This window comes from Anarhichas minor, unplaced genomic scaffold (assembly GCF_050575085.1).
Source record: "Anarhichas minor isolate MPS153535 unplaced genomic scaffold, ASM5057508v1 ptg000028l, whole genome shotgun sequence".
In the NCBI taxonomy this organism is placed as follows: Eukaryota; Metazoa; Chordata; class Actinopteri; order Perciformes; family Anarhichadidae; genus Anarhichas; species Anarhichas minor.
In genome coordinates, this window is record NW_027466474.1 from 16,902,063 (window position 1) to 16,921,431 (window position 19,369).

The 19,369-nt window shown below is 43.2% G+C and overlaps 1 protein-coding gene across 1 annotated transcript; it reads right to left on the reverse strand.

Moving 5' to 3' along the window:
- Window positions 1–1,928: 1,928 nt before the first annotated feature.
- LOC142962876 (protein NLRC3-like) lies at window positions 1,929–7,851 on the reverse strand. The gene is made up of 10 exons (XM_076103558.1): window positions 7,751–7,851; window positions 7,553–7,675; window positions 6,925–7,022; window positions 6,600–6,676; window positions 6,216–6,444; window positions 4,249–6,052; window positions 3,990–4,163; window positions 3,676–3,849; window positions 2,618–2,664; window positions 1,929–2,479 (listed from the first exon to the last, which is right to left on the reverse strand). The coding sequence occupies exons 1-10, from the start codon at window positions 7,849–7,851 to the stop codon at window positions 1,929–1,931; spliced, it is 3,378 nt and encodes a 1,125-aa protein (XP_075959673.1).
- Window positions 7,852–19,369: the final 11,518 nt, after the last annotated feature.

A 19,369-nucleotide genomic window follows, 5' to 3' on the forward strand; every position in this document is an offset into this window, starting at 1 on the left:
TGTGTCTAGCAAGCCACACGTCGGCTGTTTACTACAGCTGTATGAACACAAAATAAACTGATTTGGCTGTGATTTAACGGCAATAAACCGACAAAAAGGGACTCCGAAATAACTACGTAATGATGCCGATTTGTAAAAAGTCTGAATTCATGTTTAGTTAGTTCTCTCCACAAGACGACAAGCAAATAACTTTTAAAATACTTGTTTTCTCAATGGAGCTCGGATCGATCGGTGCTAGGCTAAGCTAACATTGTAGGAGCTCCATCAACACTCAACATAACGTCATATAGACGTAAATGCGGCAGCGTCTTTTTCATTGTTTGTACCATATGGTTTACACACACACATTTATACACATAGTTTGGTCCGGTCTCTATTGATATGAGGTATCGTAGAGCTCTGGGTGAACACAGACGGCTACAGTATTTATTTCCTGATTCAACAACGGCAGGACGTCAGTGATGACAGGAGGAGCAGCTCAACGCTGATAGGCTATCGCGCCACAGTGTCACGCCATTTTTTCACCAAAGTTGAAAAATTTCAACTCACGCGTTTGGGGCTTTTGACGCAAATTCGCGTCACTCCAGTCTCATCGCGTCTGTGCATAGACTTTGTATGTAATCTATTCGCGCGAATAATTCGCGCCGCGTTTGGTGTGAATGCACCTTTAGAGGGCATCTTTGAAGTTCACTCAGCAGAAGAGCAATAAACTAACACACTTTGTTTGTTCCACCAGAGGGATCCAGATCCTCCTCCATGAGGAGCAGCACTCCTCCTTTAAAGGAGGTCTCAGCTCCATTATTCTCTCATTCTGCTCCAAAACAACCATTATTGTGATATCAGAGACAAACTCAGGAAGTCTTTCACATGAGACACATTTCTGTCTCCGTTCCAGTGTGGACACATTTACACAAGTGCATTGATGTACTTGTACTTTACTACAGTATCTCCATGTTGTACTACTTGATACTTGTACTCTACTACATCACTACATGTTGTACTTTTTACTGCAGTATGAGCTGACGCTAGCTGTAATACTGTCAGAAGTGGAAGATGAAGTGACTTTCCTGAAAAGGCTGGAAGAAGAAATGCGTTATATTAATATCAGAGGAATGAAGTGCTTTGCTCAACACGTTGGAACCAAAGAAACATCAATGAGGACATACCTATCAACACCTAATGAGCTGAGAGAGAGAGATGTTGCTGCCTTCAGGAGCTATGGATACTCAAAATAATTAGAGGTGGAAACCGTATATACAGAGTAAGAATCCATGGGATTCAGTGGTTATTGATAATACATTGTTAAAGCTTTGCTTGCATTGCTGATATAATAACTTCTCTCTGCCTCCTCCTCATGCAGTCTGGAGAAAAAGACTTCACAGTTAAATATTGTGTTTTTTTACCGCATCCTAGTTATCTGAGCATTCACAAACTCCAGACCCTCCAGATGATGAAGGTCTTCATCACCAAGAGCAGAACATTTATCTGGATGCACCTGTTCAGCAGGTACTTTGTGACTTCTGGAGAAATCAAGAGATTATTGATCAAATATCACTGCAAAGTAGCACATTGTTAGTAGAAGAAGAAAAGACTCTTTGAGTTTAAAGTAAGGAGACTTTTTTATTTCACTTCATATATAGTATTGCTAATAACAGATCTATGTTCATTTTGAGATAAGAGAGGGTTGTAATATAGTGAGACTTGCTTTCTCCGGGGACAAGGAATAGATTATGTTCTGTTGAAGTTACATCACTCTGTTCAGAGTATTGTTTCATCAACCTCTAGCCATACTGGACAGAGAACACTACAAACACCACCCGTAGGATAAACTCCTACCCACATTCTCCTAACTAACATCAGCTGTGTGTGATCCTGTACAGACTGAACTATCTGGTCAGCAGAGAGAAAGTTTCTCTAGCAGGAGGAGACTATCCCTCCTCCAGAGAACACAGAGACACTGAGGAACCAGACCTGAACCAGAACCCAACCCCAGGATAAAGGGGTTCAGTGAATGTGGTGCTGAAGGTGTGGAGGTGGATCAGTGTGTCAGAGGAGACTCTGTAGAAGGACAGAGAGCCAGCAGGACAGTCCACATACACTGCTACTCTACGGGAGGAGGAGGAGGAGGAGGTGGTGATGGGTGTTTCTCTGTTATTGTGACAGACAGAGTAACCACCAACATCAGAGCACTCCAGACTCCAGGACTGATCGTTCCTTCCAAACAAACAGTCTCCACTGCGTCCTCTCCTTCTGATTCCTCTGTAACTCACTGATATATAAACTGCTCCTCTCAACTCGACCTCCCAGTAACAGCGACCAGTCAGTCCAGTTCTACACAGCAGCTGAGGACAGTCGTCAAATCTGTCTGGATGATCAGAATATGGCTGATCCTCCTCCACATATGTCACCTTCCTGTTGTTGTCAGACAGTTTGAGGTTTCTGTATACCGTGTTTGTGTCGAGTGTGAGTTCACAGGAATCTGATGGAGAGAACAAGACACAATACAGCTGCAGTTATAATCTATCATCTGTTTGATGATGACATCAGAGATGTGAATGAGTGATGTCACAGTTTGAAGATGCTTTGTTTTCGTGAATCAAATTCAAAGCACACTTACACTTCCTCAGACCTGGTCTGAACCATCGGACTCCAGCAGGCTCCACCCTGAAAGCAGGAGGGGGGGTCAGAGCAGCATGAAACATGGACATTACATCGCTCTCATACACAGAGCTTTGTTATTCATGTTCACATGGAGCACTTATTATTAATCAGCTCATATTCTTTGACTTCACTGGAGCTTCTTCTGATTGGCCCATGACGACAGCTCATTATGTTCACTTATTCATGATATATTATTATCAGTATTATATTGACAATCATCATCCATTTCAGACTCAGTTTCCTCTACCAGTCAGTCAGTGAATCACATGTTTAAACCTGCACCAATTGATTTCTTTGTCCACTTGTGGTTCAGTGAAAACAAGCTGTAAACACAACATCTGACATATTATCAGCTTATTAAGGAGTTGTGTCTAACCTGATATCAACCAGCTGCTTCCACATCCAGCAGTTACACATCAACATGATGGTAGTTTCAACAAGTCGACTCTTATCAGCCAGGGAACTGGCTCTCAGTGCAAAACAAACCAAAACCAGGTAACAGCAAAACATTCCTATTGTGATGATTTATCAAGACGGTTTGAACAGATTGTTTCTTAATCTGTTTGTCTTTTCACAATAATGTCTGGACTAAAGGGCACCACACACTGGTGGCAGATGACGAGCATCAAAACATCAATCTATTGTTTGATATGAGCCCACAAACCTGCAGCGTGACGATGTTGACGCATGTCAACCCACCATGATGCCCGTCAATGTGTCAGGATACACTACTGTCCTATTTTCTAATGTTGAAAGAAGACAACGCTCCAGAAAAAGTTTCATCACCTTCCCTCCCTGTTTTGGCTCATCCCGGCTACTGTTCCATGACTACTTCTGTCTGTATTGATGGTCTGATGTGGGACACAATCAGTTTGATGAGTCTCTGGTAGTTTGAGGTAAGCTTGGTGTGTCAGGGTCATATTAACCAGGCTGAAAGTGTGACAGAGAAAAAGTCTCCAGCTCTACCTACTCTATCCGACTGATTGTCTGTGGCTGCAGCAGGCCTCTTCATACCTGAGAGTTTCCAGTCTCCATTGTGGATCCTCCAGTCCAGCAGACAGCAGCTTCACTCCTGAGTCTCCTGGATGATTGTAGCTCAGGTCCAGCTCTCTCGGATGGGAGGGGTTGGAGCTCAGAGCTGAGGCCAGAGAAGCACAGCCTTTCTCTGTGATCAGACAGCCTGACAGCCTGCAAACACACAAAACAACATATTATGTCTCATAATCTGAGGGAACTGTGAGGGCTGGAAGGTTACTGCAGTACTGAGATTACAAATTTACCCATAGACGTAAATAAGGACACGAAGAGGACATTAATTGAATCCTGACCTGAGAGTTTCCAGTTCACAGTGTGGACTCCCCAGTCCAGCAGACAACATCTTCACTCCTGAATCCTGCAGGTTGTTGTTACTCAGGTCCAGCTCTCTCAGACTAGAGGACTGGGAGCTGAGAACTGAGGACAGAGCTTCACAGCTTCTCTCTGAGAGGTCACAGTCACTCAGTCTGAAGAGACAATGATGAAGAAAAAATAAGTAGAAAAGATAACAGCGTATTTAAGCTATATGAATCTAACTTTCTCTGTACTTACAGAGCTTTGTTGGAGGCTTTGACCACTGGCAGCAGCCTCAGAAGAGCCTCCTCTGAAGCAGAGTATTTCTTCAGGTCAAACACGTCCAGATCTTTTTCTGATGACAGTAAGATGAAGACCAGAGCTGACCACTGAGCAGGAGACAGTTTATCTGTGGAGAGACGTCCTGAACTCAGGGACTGTTGGATCTCCTCCACGAGAGAACGATCATTCAGTTCATTCAGACAGTGGAACAGATTGATGCTTTGCTCTGGAGACACATTCTCACTGATCTTCTCCTTGATTAACTGGACTGTTCTCTGATTGGTCTGTGAGCTACCTCTTGCTTGTGTCAGCAGACCTCGCAGGAGAGTCTGATTGGTCTTCATTGAAAGACCCAAGAGGAAGCGGAGGAACAAGTCCAGGTGTCCATTTGGACTCTGTAAGGCCTTGTCCACAGCACTCTGGTAGAGATGTTTGAGTTTTGGTTTGTCTCTAAAGGCTTTAGACAACCGGGAGGTTGTTGGATCTTCTGACAGCAGATTGACTCCAGAGTTGATGAAGGTCAGATGGACATGAAGAGCAGCCAGAAACTCCTGAACACTCAGATGGACGAAGCAGAACACCTTGTCCTGGTACAGTCCTCTCTCCTCTCTAAAGATCTGTGTGAACACTCCTGAGTACACTGAGGCTGCTCTGATATCGATGCCACACTCTGTCAGGTCGGATTCATAGAAGATCAGGTTGCCTTTCTGCAGCTGATCAAAAGCCAGTTTTCCCAGAGACTCAGTCATCTTCCTGCTCTCTGGACTCCAGTGTGGATCTGTCTCAGCTCCTCCATCATACTTGACCTTCTTCACTTTTGACTGAACCACCAGGAAGTGGATGTACATCTCAGTCAGGGTCTTGGGCAGCTCTCCTCCCTCTCTGGTCTTCAACACATCCTCCAGAACTGTAGCAGTGATCCAGCAGAAGACTGGGATGTGGCACATGATGTGTAGGCTTCGTGAGGTCTTGATGTGGGAGATGATCCTAATGGCCTGCTTCTCATTTCTGAATCTCTTCCTGAAGTACTCCTCCTTCTGTGGGTCAGTGAACCCTCTGACCTCTGTCACCATGTCAACACACTCAGGAGGGATCTGATTGGCTGCTGCAGGTCGTGTGGTTATCCAGAGGTGAGCAGCAGGAAGCAGTTTCCCCCTGAATAGGTTTGTCAGCAGCACATCCACTGAGGTGGACTCTGTAACATCAGTCAGGATCTCATTGTTGTGGAAGTCCAGAGGAAGTCGACACTCATCCAGACCGTCAAAGATGAACAGAACCAGGAACTCTTCAAACCTGCAGATTCCTGCTTCTTTGGTTTCACTGAAGAAGTGATGAACAAGTTCCACCAAGCTGTACTTTTTCTCTTTCAGCACATTCAGCTCTCTGAAAGTGAATGGAAATGTGAACTGTATGTCCTGGTTGGCTTTGTCTTCAGCCCAGTCCAGAGTGAACTTCTGTGTTAAGACTGTTTTCCCAATGCCAGCCACTCCCTTTGTCATCACTGTTCTAATTGGTTCCTCTCTTCCAGGTGAGGCTTTAAAGATGTCTTCTTGTCTGATGGTTGTTTCTGGTCTGTGTGGGTTCCTGGATGCTGTTTCAATCTGTCTGACCTCATGTTCATTATTGACCTCTGCAGTCCCTCCCTCTGTGATGTAGAGCTCTGTGTACATCTGATTCAGAAGGGTTGGGTTTCCTGCTTTAGTGATCCCCTCAAACACACACTGGAACTTCTTCTTCAGGTTAGATTTGAGTTCACGCTGACAAACTGCAGCAAGAAGTCCTGAATGAACACACAACAAAGAAGATCAATGAGTCAAAGAACAGATTTCAACATGTCATTTCCTCAAAGAATGAGTCTATGAATATATTTTGGTCCATCTCTTGAGACATTAGTAAATGTCCCATTTATCCAGCATGTTAAATATTTAGAGAAATCCTCTTACTGCTCTGCAGACAGTCAGCCAGCTCCTCCTGCTTCATTCTCCTCAGGAAGTGCAGTGTGATCTTCACAAATGCCTCTCTGCTGCTCCTCCTCTGCTCTTCATCCTCACCGTCCAACACCTCCTCATCCTCCCTCTGACTCTCTAAGCATTGTGGGTAATCTGAACTCACAACCTTCTGGATCTTCTTCAGCTCGTTCTTCGCAAAACTGACGATGTTCTCCTCCAGCAGCTGGAACAGAATATTCTATGAATGACACAAACTAAAACCATGGAACCAAAGATCAGATCCATGTTGGACAGACTGACAATCCACTGGTCTAGAAAGTGCAGCATGGAGATGATTGTGAACAGAATAGATGTGAAAGTAGTTGTACATGTACAGACCATAAATATGGAGTCCAGGTGTGTGTGATGCTGCTGGGCAGACTGACCTCTGGGAACCTCTGAGCTCTCCTGGTCCTCTCTGTGGAGGAATCATGAAGAATCAGCTCACATTGTCTTTGTACCATTAACTAATTATTGTTCATGATTTTCAAACACAAATGCAACAATTAGTTGAAGATGTTTTGTTCTGTCACGGTTAATCATCATTAAAATCAGATGCTAAAAACTGTAAATGATGGACGATCAATTTTTTATCTGTGTAACAGCTAGCCATCCATTTCATCTGTTTAATTTGTTTTAATTACTTACTCTGGGTCATAAGAACGGCATCCATCTTTGAAGTTAATCAGACCATCTTTGGACCGATCACTCTTCATGGACACACAGCTGGGTACAGGAGACTTTTCTCTCTGCTGCTGTGAACTGATAGAAACACTGACATTACATCATCATCATCATCATTCAATCATGAAGAATCAGCTCACATTTTGTCTGTCCACACAGAGACAAACACAAGGTAAAGGTCCATGAAGTCATATGTGGATGTGGATCAGATGAGTCCCTGTAGTGGTAAAGGTTTACTAGTCCTGCTGATCCCACTGAGAATCAACAGCTCAGTCTTTCAGCTCACTGTTTTCTTCACCAGTCAGTTTGGTTTAATCCCAACAGCTCTCACCAAGCCCTCCATGTAGCTCTCCCTCCCTCACTGTACACTGCTGAAGTGCCCTGGAGCAAGGCACCCAGAACCTCCAGCTGCTCCAGTGGAGCATTTCAGTATCAGACTGGTTGTACTGGGCAGCTCCCAGTGTGAATGTGTTTCAATGAAGAAGAGTGTCGGTGCTCAGAGAACTTCATCTGAGTCGGTAAAGGTTTAAAACCTGGAGATCTCACAACAGAGAGTCTGATAGAAACACATCATCACTTTGTTTTCATCATCGGTTTGAAATCCTCACCTTTGATCAACAGAGTGGCGTCCATCTTTGAAGACTACAGGACGATGCATAGACCGATCACTCTTCATGGACACACAGCTGGGTTCAGGTCCAGGTCCAGGACAGTCTGGTCCCTGATGGATCCTGGTCACATATGTAGAAACAGAGTCAGTGAATGAAAGACTTTGAGTCATGGACAGTTAGAGATGGTCATCTCACCTCTGAGCTTTGGTCTGGCTGGTTTTAGAGGGAGGGACTCCCTCCTCTCTGTCCTCACACTGATTCATAGCAGAGTCCACACCTTCACACAAACACAACATTATTTATTTTCATCATGACGAACACACACAGCTCATTCACCTCAATACTAAATACACTCATGGGACAGTTTCTGTTGTTGTTACTTTGAGCTGCAGAGTCATCTCTAAGAAATGACGTTCACAATGCTCTTTAGTCTTTTGGCTTGTTTTGTCTTTTGGCCACATGAAGTGTCTTCCTCTGAAGACACTTCATGTGGCTTTTTATTGGCCTTTCTTTGGGGATGACGTCACTTTTCACTTCTATTTGATAGACTTTGAAAAGCTCTTCAACGTTTTAAATGTTCCTCTTTTTCCAAGTCTACTACATCCAGTCAGAGCATGAAGCAGCTGGTCCAATAATCCAAAATCAGTCATGTGACGTTGTTAGCTGCTGCTGAATTCACATCACTTTGTACCTTCATGTGTAGAGGAACCACTGAGAGCAGAGCTGAAAGCATCAGTCCAATCATTGATCAGCACATCAGCACTCCTTTACATAATTTCTCTAGTATCAGCTGCTTCTCTCTGTTTCTTATCAGTGTCAGCTGAATCCCTTTGGCTTCTTGTTGCTCACACTAAAGACTGAAGTGAACAAACCTTTTGTTAATTGTGACTTCAGTTGTTTTTACAGTGAAAACTCAAAGCACACGAGGAAGCATTCTTTCTCTGCTGCTCAGCTCCTCTTTAACTCCGAAAAGTCTTAAGAGAAAAGTTAAATAGAAAAAGTGTCTCAGACAGTTGAGTTAAGAAAAGGTCGACTACAACCTGCTGATTAATGTGCACACTTTGAAAAATATTTTTTTATAAAATGGTCAAAAATCTGGCAGCAGAAGTTCTCATTAAATTACAGTAAATATATTCTACTGCAATTAAATACCATTAAATACAGACATTAGCTGTAAATACACTCTATAACATTACAGCAAAACTCTAGCACAAGTACATTTAGTTATTATTAGAAAACATGTAAAAGGTTTCATAGAATTATTAAATTTATCTCAAATTTATCTCCAACATCTGTCGGTTAAAGAGATTTCTGGAGATAAAACAAACTTCAATTTACCTTCTTTTAAACCCCGTTAACAACGTCAAAATACGTCATTTTAAATGCTCATCCTATAAGTTTACAGTGTTTTACAAGTTAGAAAGAAAACATTTAAACACTATCAAAAATGGACTAAATGTGTTGAAAAGCAGATGAAGAAATGAACATGAAGCTCTGCGGACTTAAAGGATTGAAAGCAGCAGGTGAGAGCAAACAGAGAGTCTCTCAGGTGTGTTTCAGTGCAGGAACAAAGGCCCAGGTGAGCTCTCTGGTCACTGCTGGGTCCTAGTGCTCCACATCAGTAACAGTTATGACAGACCCCAGATCAAACTGAACTCATCTTCTTCATCACAGTGTCATAATTCAAAGCAACACTTCATCTGGACTTCAACATTCAAACTAACAGCAGCTTCTCTCTGCCTGCTCACACAGGTGGCCATCTTGTTTCCCAGCTGACGTTTGTGTTTGAAAGCAGCTTTAAACAATCAAATGTTCACAACAATCAATTACGTCATTTCAACCAATCACAGCTCCACTTACTGAACTTTTAGCCATGAACGTCGTCAGTGTGCAGCTCTCTTCTGTCCTCAGCAGGTCTGTGTAGAAAAGGAGCTTCGTGCTTCACTTCAACTTGAACTTCCATCAGACGAAGTGAAATGACGCAGCTTCTTATCCTTCATCAGAGAGAGTGTGTGTCCTCACGTCACCATCAAAGTATGCAGTCTGACTGGTTGGACTGCATCTCAGTCTGAGCTGCGTTCACAGGATCAAATGTCATTGTGAACAGAAACCTCCTCACAGCTCAAACAAGAGTCTGTCAGGATCAAACTCAGCATCTGTGGAAAAATCATTTAAACTTGTAAAGAGTTGCTTTGACAACAGACTGGATTCTGTTGTTTAGACCAGATAGTTTAGAGCACACGTGTCAAACTCAAGGCCTGCGAGCCGAATCCGGCCCGCCACGTCATTTTATATGGCCCGCGAATCCACCAGCAAAAAAAACAAAACAATTTTTTTTTTAATTTTGGAAAAAAAATTAAAAGTTAGACTTGAAAATAAAAATATCCCCATGGTCGAAATTATGAGATAGAAAGTTGAAATTATGAGATAGCATGTTGTGAAGTATTATCACCGTGGCTGGACATTGATTACTTGTCCTCCTAACAGTCACTTGGTAACAATATGGTTAATTAGTTATTACCTCTTTTTTAAAAACAGGTGGACAGGAGAGGGAACAGCCCGTAAAGCGGTTTTCCAACAAGTAATTGAGTTGAAAAAGATCGACAAATAATCCCAAAATGTCCACGAAGAGAAAAATTGATGCAGAGGGAAGAAAATGTAATTTAAGATGGGAAAGCGAATACATGTCTGTGCTTCAGGGAGAAAAACGGGTCTGTCTTCTGTGTTATGATGCGTGTCGGTGATGAAAGATACAATTCACGTCGGCATTTTGACACCAAACACGGAGCTAAATTTAGCCTCCAAGAAAAACATAAAATTGTCCAAGAATTAAAAGGCAGACTGCAATCACAGCAGAATATATTTACAAAAGCTACAGCCCAGTGCATGCTAAAGGTGTGTGAGCAGGTGAGCTCCGACCAGATACAGACTTTTACAAATGTCAGTTTGTGAAGAAACACCATCGCAGACCGAGTTCAGGAACTAGCAGCAATCTAACAACACAGCTAGCTAAGAGACGAGATACATCATCTATCAATGTTTGTAAGAGGCTCAAGGCAGACCTGACTGTCAGTGAGGAGCTCTCGGATGTAGCTGCCATGCACGGGACGACGGCAGGGAGGGACATTAGTGATGCAGAGAGGTGACAAAAATAGCTTTGAACAAAGTTAATGTAATAACTTGTGTTTGATGATATTTGTCTTTGTTATTTTCTTTAATAGTTTGATCTTTGATAGAGTAATGTGGGTTTATTAAACCTAAATTAAAATTATTTATGTTATAATAACAGAAATGTGCATAAATATCATTTTACATTTATATAACTGCATGTACAATATTTTTACACTTGAATAAACAATAATCAAAAGCAGAGACAGTTATTTAACAATATGTTAGGAGTAGTTACAGTTATACAGTCTTACAGTTACAACCGGCCCTTTGAGGGAAACCATGATGCTGATGTGGCCCGGAGTGAAAATGAGTTTGACACCCCTGGTTTAGAGGATCCATGCACGCCCCTCTTTGTCACCTTGTCTTCTTGTGTATGTAGACTAGTAGGGAACAGAGGATCAAGCAGAAACCTTTGCAGCAAATGTTGTGTAGAGTTTATCTTGAATAAATACATTCACTAAGACAACAGAGTCTGACCTGGGAGTGTTTTTATTCTTCACTCCACTTTGTGGATCTGGTTGAACCTGTTGGGGCGGGACACCTTACCCACGTGTCAGTCTTAAGCTGCATTCTAAATCATTTACTTTTTCTTTTAGGACATACTGCAGCTTCCTTACAAAGTACATACTGATGCATGCAGTCTGCATTCAACTGGAACATACTGCTTCCTCATCAAATGGCACCTTGAACTTTGACCCTCTTGCTCATATATCTGCTGTGTAAAGGATTGTGGGTCAGAATAGCCAGGAAAGCATGCTGGCTTGCATACTGCAAAATTTGACCGAATGTAGAACACAAGCTGTAATTCCTGCAGTAAACACCCCCAAGGTGGATACAACACGACCACTGTCAAAAACAACCTGCAGGAAAGACAAGATATCCTCAAGGGAGCAGGAAGGTGGAGCGAGTCCTTGCCCTTCATCTTGCATCAGTCCGCAAACAACAACAAACAAGACAAGTAAGCTCTCTATTGAAAGGAGACATGTGCATTCTGATACATGTAGACAACAGGGTCCGGGAGACCCAGGTTGCTCAGTCTCACCCTTAAACCTCCAGACCATGAGGTGCTGACAGGATGAAACACCTCTGCTTGACACAGAGCAGTGGGCAGATGCGGTAACGGGTCTGCCACCGCTAGTGATGCAAGGCGCAGCAACAACCTTGTGCCTGGACTGTCTGGAGCTACCAGTAAGATGGACAGGTGCTGCTTTGAACTCTGTCGCAGTTGCATCATCAGGCGCATTGGGGGGAGGGCATTCAGCAGGCCAGAGGGCCTAGTCGGAAAGGGCTAGTGCGTCCACTCCTCAAGGGGGGCACTGGGTATTTTCTCAAATTTTGAATAGAGAAAAGGTGACGATCTTCCCACGTCAGGACAGACATCACTGTTCTGTGAAGGATAGGGGGTGTGACAACCTCTTATCTGTTGAGGTACGCCTCCACAGTGGTGTTGTCCCACCTCAACATGCTTCCCCCTCAGTTGTGGAGTGAAATGGTACAGCATCTTCTCGACAGCAACAAGCTCCAACAGGTTGATGTGACGGCAGGAGTCCGGCCAAGTGCCTCCCACCCTGGCTTCCTCGATGTCCCGCCCCGACCTGCCAGGGTGCAGCCCGTGAAAACCTGGAGGTAATGGGAGACGCACCCTAGGAGTACCATCTCGCCGAGGTGTCCCAAATCCTATGTAACTGCAGCCGTTCAAACCATTGCTGAAGGTTTCTCATGTGCAGCAGACCCAGCCGCATCACCGGAGGAGATGTTGACATCATCCCGAGGAGGGACATGACACACACCAAGGTCGTTCACCTCGGTTGGTGGGTCAGTTGCAGCATTACCTCCTGGCGCTCCACTGACATGAGTGCTGTCATGGTGTGGGAGTCCAGACCCAGCCCAAGGTAGCGTGTCCCCCAGCTCAGTAGCAGGGTGCTCTTGTGGTGGCTGATGGTGAAGCCCGGCTGCATGATGTGCCGGATGACCACCACTGCCGATCCTGCCTGGATCGCAGCGAGGATCAGCCAGTCATCTCTATAGGTCAGGATTCTCACACTTCTCTCCTTGAGCGGCGTCAGTGCCGTTTCCACATGTATGGTAAACATGCACGGAGCCAGGGAGTATCCGAATGGGAGGCAGTTGCACTTGTAGCACGTGTCCGGCTTAGGCAAAGCAAAATTACCTCCTGTGGCGAGGAAGGACCGGGACATGGAAGTATGCGTCGGTCACCATGCCAAAAGGTCTCTGTGCGTAGTAGCCATTCAGGACGTGCACATCCAGGATCGGTCTTGTGCCTCTTAATTTCTGGGGCATTAGGAAGTCCCGGGAGAAAAAGCCCATTCGTGCCTCCGAGGGGGGAACAGCCAGTATGGCACCCAAGTGGAGGAGAAGCACTAACCTGCTCTCCAGAGCTGCTCTTTCTGCGGTGGTAGAGAGGGAGGTCTGAGGGATTCCACAGAACAGCAGTGGTCGACGACAGAATTGCAAAGCATAGCATGTAAAAAGTTTAAGAGAATACTGCATAAATACTGCTTTTTGAGTTTTACTAATTGGACTTTTGTTATTTCAAAGAATTAATTTTATCCCCAACATCTTTCAAATTGCAGATTTCTGTAATAAAACAAACTTCACTTTACCTTCTTTTGAACCCCGTTAACATGTCAAAAGACCTAATTTTAAATGCTCATCCTATGAATTGGAAGTCTGAATTCATTTTTTGTTAGTTCTCTCCGCAAGACAACAAGCAAAATACTTGTTTTCTCACTGGAGCTCGGATCAATCGGTGCTAGGCTAAGCTAACATTGTAGCAGCTCCATCAACACTCAACATATCGTCATATAGATGTAAATACGGCAGCGTCTTTTTCATTGTTTGTACCATATGGTTTACGCACACACATTTATACACATACAGTAGTTTGGTCCGGTCTCTATATGAGGTATCGTAGAGCTCTGGGTGAACACAGACGACTACAGTATTTATCTCCTGATTCAACAACGGCAGGACGTCAGTGATGACAGGAGAAACATCTTAACGCTGATAGGCTATCTCGCCACAGCGGCACGCCATTTTTTCGGCGAAGTTGAAAAATTACAACTGGCGCGGCGCCATTGCAAATTGCCGTCACTCCAGTCTCATCACGTCTGTGCATAGACTTTGTATGTAATCTACTCGCACGAATAATTCGCGCCACGTTTGGTGTGAACACAGCATTACATGGGGATTCACAAGAAACCGTACATGAACCGTACCCTTTTCTAATCTTTCGTCTTCTCATTTCAGTAACTCTAAAACATAAAAAAGAACATCCCCCCCCCCCCCCCCCACCCTCCCTGTCTTTTTTTTATTCCATTCACTCTGTGCCCAAACCACCACTCGCCAGCCCTGATCTACCGCTCCTCTTTTCTTCCTCGCCTGCTCACCCCTGGGTTGTGTTGCTCTCAGCTCAAAGGCCAAAATATTTGCAGAGAAGACGCAGAGGCACAACAATGTGCAGGAGACTCCCCACAGCATTCATAACAGCATCAGCTGGAAGTCAAGAGCAGCGGAACGAGCCAACATTAGACGGAGGGAAACAGAACAAAAAGGTAGAAAAGGAGAGGCAACATCATTGCAGAGCCGTCAGAGGACGCACAAACAACCTCAACACTAGCGAAGGAGGGGTAAACCTCGCAAACCGCCTGTAGGAGCAAGCAGCATAAACTTTATCACTTTGATATGAAGCAGGGTGAAGAGAAAAGGAAGAAACTAGTCATCATATGTCGCCATTAGTGTGACAAACAGAAGGAGGCACATGGATTCCAGCCATTTCTCCAAAGCCATGCAACAACAATAACACAAAGTTTTTGGTTATTCTGAGCAGCAACTAGAGACAAAGGAAACAATGGCTTTAAACCCCCCGAAGCTTTCACAGCAAAACATATCCGTCTCACAGCGCCTTTTATTCCAGTCGCGAGCCTTGAGAACTCGTTTTTGGAAACAGAAAACTATAATACTTTTGGGGATAATTTAGTTTTCTTCCAATGCGAATGAACTTGGTCCAAGAATTTTGGGGAAATTAATTGAGGACGTTTAGACCGTGATTTTTTCAGATGCTCCTAAATAAAAGATTTCTGACAGTAGTCTGGACTGAATACAAGAAAACGTGACTCGTTGAGATGGATGCTTGCTGTCTTCCAAGGCATATTTTTCTTATGTGAACACTTGCAGTCGGAATAGTGGATTTCAGCTGGTTGCGTATGCTTACAAGTACCTCTCTCATTGTTATTTCAGATGCACTTTGCTGGCTCTACTGCTCAATTCAAACTCTAAACAACAGAAAGGGTTGTTTGAGGGTATGCAGAGGATCGGGTGGAATTGAAGTCGAAGGAGGATTCGAGAGGAAAGATGGCGTAAGTGAGTGAGGAAACATCTGCAGAATAAAATCAGGGAGATGGAAGTCACGCAACAGCGAAAATGCTGAGGGAGAGACCGAGGAAATGATGTGAATACACTCCACAACTCTTGTCCCCCCTCATCCTACACTTTCATTCCTCTTCTAGCTTGTATTATTTGGATATCGCCGCTGTTGTTTGGGAACTCTACATACAGTGACTTCAGTTCTAAGCCTCACTTTGAAACTTATTGTTACATAAGCCCAGCCGAAATGCCAATAATGTTGCGTCTAAAATACACAAGGTTATGTAAGACTCCTATATGCACAGAATGAAAAGGCATAGAGATTCAGCCTGCTTAGCTATGCCGTTCAAGATCGACATAAGAGAAGATGGGGGGAAGTTTGAACAAACTTTCGGTAAAGAAGAGATTGGAGCGGAGGCTTCGAGGTGAGTATGTCGTGCCCAGCGGACATTTACGAGACGCGGCTCATTGACTGCAATTCACTTTTGCAGCTGGATTCTGGATATAAAACTGGGGCGACTATGGCTCACTGGCTTAAGAGGGTTGTCTGGTAACAGCAGGGTCAACGGTTCGATCCTCGACTGGGTAGTGTCACATGTCCCTGAGCAAGACACTGAACCCCCGGGTGCCTGTCATTGGCAGCCCACTGCTCCCTATATACAGGGATGGGTCAAATGCAGAAGTCAAATTTCGTGTATATGACAATAAAAAGGGTTTCCATATAAGTAATGTTACCAGGAGACAAGCTATAGCCCCGTTCTGAATAGGCACTATCTACATCATCCTCTATTCGGGCTGTGTTTTCTCTCCATCACCTCTGACTCTAATATTCTTACCATCCTTTCACCATCCAGCCGTGTCTTTTCTGTCCAGGGGTGATTCACTGAAAAACTACGAGGCCATTTGTTGATGCAATACACAGTGGGAATGTGTGTGTGTGTGATGCTTTCCCTACCACAACAGTTTCATCCACAATCAATGGGATTATTGATCGGGTGGAACAGTAATGGAAAGGTATGTGTCCAAGGTTGTTACTTGAATTCTTGTTTTTCACTTTATCCACACAGATGTTAATGGAATACATGGGCCTAATGAAAAAAATAATAATTGTTCCATGCAGGCAGCTATGTTGGATTCAGGGAGCTGCGCTTCTTTTTGTGGAAAGTTTCATGTAGATTCATGTGATTAAAAAAAAAAAATAAATTCATTATGATGAATAGTATGAAATATAAAGGCAGGATTTTCCAATTAGATTGTCCCAAGCTGCCCTTTTCATCATCCCTCATCTCTCATAATTAGCATCTCTCTGCTTTTCCCTCCTTCTCATGGTTTTTAATTTTCCCTCTTGTTCCTCGGTCTGTTTCTCTGGTGGTTTCCTCTCTTCTCTTTCTCTACATCCGTCTTTCCCTTTCCTTCTCTCAACCCCTTGTCTCTCTCTGTCTCTGCCCAGCCCTCTTGCCTTACAGCCCCTTTTCTTGTCCCTTTCTCTTCCACTGTTACCATTTTACTTTCTCCTCACTTGACCCTCGGTTAGTATTTTTTCACTTTTGTGTTAGTCATCTGTGACTCCTTATTTACTTTACTCTGTTTCTATCTTTCTGTCTTTGTTAAAGTCCCCCTCATCCCTTCATATTTTCCCAACACACACTTTCTGCCCTTTCACGACTTGGCCTATATGACACCCGTCACATGGAGCCTGCAAATAAGTGTGTGTGTGCCTAAAACCCAACATCAGTAAAGGCAACGGCCATCGCTACTCACTTATATAAATTAAAAACATCAATCAGATTAAGGCTGGAGTGTCAGGTCTGGCGCCGGGCCAGCAACTCCATTTTCTTCCCCCAGCAGTGAAGGAGAGAGATCGAGAGAGGGAGGGATGGATGGAAGGAGAGAGAGACAGAGGGAGAATACGCATTTGAAAAGGGCAGGAGGAGGATAAGAGGAGAGGAGTGAGACTCTCTCCTGCATCTTATCCAGGCATTTGGACACAGATCCATAGGGCTGAAAAGTAGCAGAACGCAGAGTTTAACCCATGAGGAATAAGACACCGGAGGCATCTAAGTCTCTGACGCATCACAGGCACTGTAGTAACATACTCTGAGTAGTAGGGGTACTTATTATTATTAATTATAATAAGTTAGTAACAATAATATAGTACTAAATAATAATACTAATACAATTGTTTTATTTGATTTCAATTCCCTAACAATTAAAAAAAGTATTAATATTTTACTAATGTATCATTATAATTATATCTTTTATAAGTTGAAAAAATATTATTAATAACTTATTATAATTATAGTAGTGTACATTTGTAGGGTGTTGAAAAACAAAAATTTAAAATACAATGGAACTCCAAAATCAAACTTGGCTATAATGTTTTAATGATATCTCATTGTTAAAACTGTATTGATCCACAATCACAATTACACATTTTTTCATTGTCAAATGTTTGGATTCTTCAATGAAGCTATCCACCTATCCTCTCTCAAAAAGTGCATGCTGGGGGGAAAAAAACGAGACGAGGATGTGTGATTGTCATTGAAGTGAAGAGATAAGTCACCACACATTTAGATTTCACTATTTACTTTTGGAATTGTATTTATCTGGCAAGGACCGGTAATGTGTTGACTATGTTACTAATCCTTCTGATCTCACCGTCTCAAATTAAAATCCAATTTTTGTTTTTCATTACAACCTATGTTTGACATTCTTAACACATCAGTGATGAAACATTTCGTCTCTCATTTTTTTCTCTATCACATCTACAGCAAACAAAACTGTGCCCCAACCCCTAACCCATGTACAGCCTGTCTCTGGGTGTGGTGACCCCTGAGCAAATTATTTTTGCAGAGAAAGGCCATGAGATACCTTTGAAAGTAAAAATGTTCATAACATTTCTGGAGGTATAAGAGCATATTTTACAGTTTCAAAAGCATATTGATGTATAGAATATGATGTTAATGTAAAAATATAAGTTTTTCTATGCATTTTTACCTTCCTAAATTCCTTTTAAAGTGCTATACAAATAAAATGTATTATTTTTAAAGATCATCTCCTGATGAAGACTGGCAATAATCTTCTTTTTTACAGCAGTGAACAAACAAATAATTTAAAACATAGTAAGCAGAACCCACAATGTTGAAAACAGAGTCGTCATCTCTTTAAACTAAATTCAACTTTATTAAATTACCCAGAGAAGCAGACGGAATACTTGGCTTGAACCTGAAAAGAATGCAGCGCAAGTGTTCCCACTGAATGAATCAGAGAAGTGCACACATTATCATGTTTGGTTTCCCGATGTATTGTGACTCATGACACCCCCCCCCCCCCCCCCCCCCCTTCCGTCTCACCCCATCTGCTTTTGTCGCTCTCTCCATTATATCTCTCTGTCAATCCATTTTAATGTATTTCCTCTCTCCCAGTCAAACCTCATATTTCCTCAATCCGAGCAAAAAAAGAAAGAAAGCTGAATAGTGTTCCCACATGAATGCGTCTGTCTGCTCTCCAGAGTGTCTGGATGTCAATATTTCTTTTCATTCTCTCGTTTTATTTTTTTCCCGTTGCTCCTTTTTCTCCCCCCTCGCTCTATGCAGTTCTATTTCACAAATATTGTAACGTCTTCTCTATGCGAAGAGCTGCGCGAGGGGTGGGAGCACATCCAGTCTGTAGAATACGGTGACGCATCACACAGTACACACACAGGAGGTTTTTTTTTTTTATCAGCAGTTAAACAACATAAAAGCACTGATTGGTTGGTGATGTAGCAACTGGACCACATATACAGAGTGACAGAGTCTTTGCAGAAATGAAACAGCCTCAATAAATCACCATTAAACTACTTTGTTTTCCTGCAACAACTCAAGTGTCACTCCATCGGCGCGACGGACACTTCTACGTCCGCTGGAGTCCATTATTCATGTGTTTTGCCGATGAGGAGCTTAGAGAGAGGGACGTCGGTAAAAGGGGGGAGAAAAGAGAAACGGTAGAGGCGTGGCGGTGAGGAAAAGAGAGTTAAGTTAGAAATATCTTTGATGGATGCGGCGGTCGGCATAGTGGAATCCTAATTGGTGCGACAAACTGCCAACAACAGACTGTAAGGGAGTGTGTAACGACGCACTGCCGTTACCCATGCTGCGGGTGTGGCACCCTGGACATTTTAATGGCTAGTTATTTGCAGGATTGTTGTTGTATTAGTTTGTGTCATTACCTTGTCCCCCTTTACTATTATGTTCTGGTTATTATAATTTAAAACGC

Coding starts and splice junctions, on each gene's coding strand:
- LOC142962876 (XM_076103558.1), bottom strand. CDS start 7,851: ATGTTGTGTTTGTGTGAAGGTGTGGACTCTGCTATGAATCAGTGTGAG. Junction 6,677..6,924: donor TAACTTCAAAGATGGATGCC/GTTCTTATGACC, acceptor TCCTCCACAGAG/AGGACCAGGAGAGCTCAGAG. Junction 6,053..6,215: donor GGCTGACTGTCTGCAGAGCA/GTAAGAGGATTT, acceptor GTGTTCATTCAG/GACTTCTTGCTGCAGTTTGT.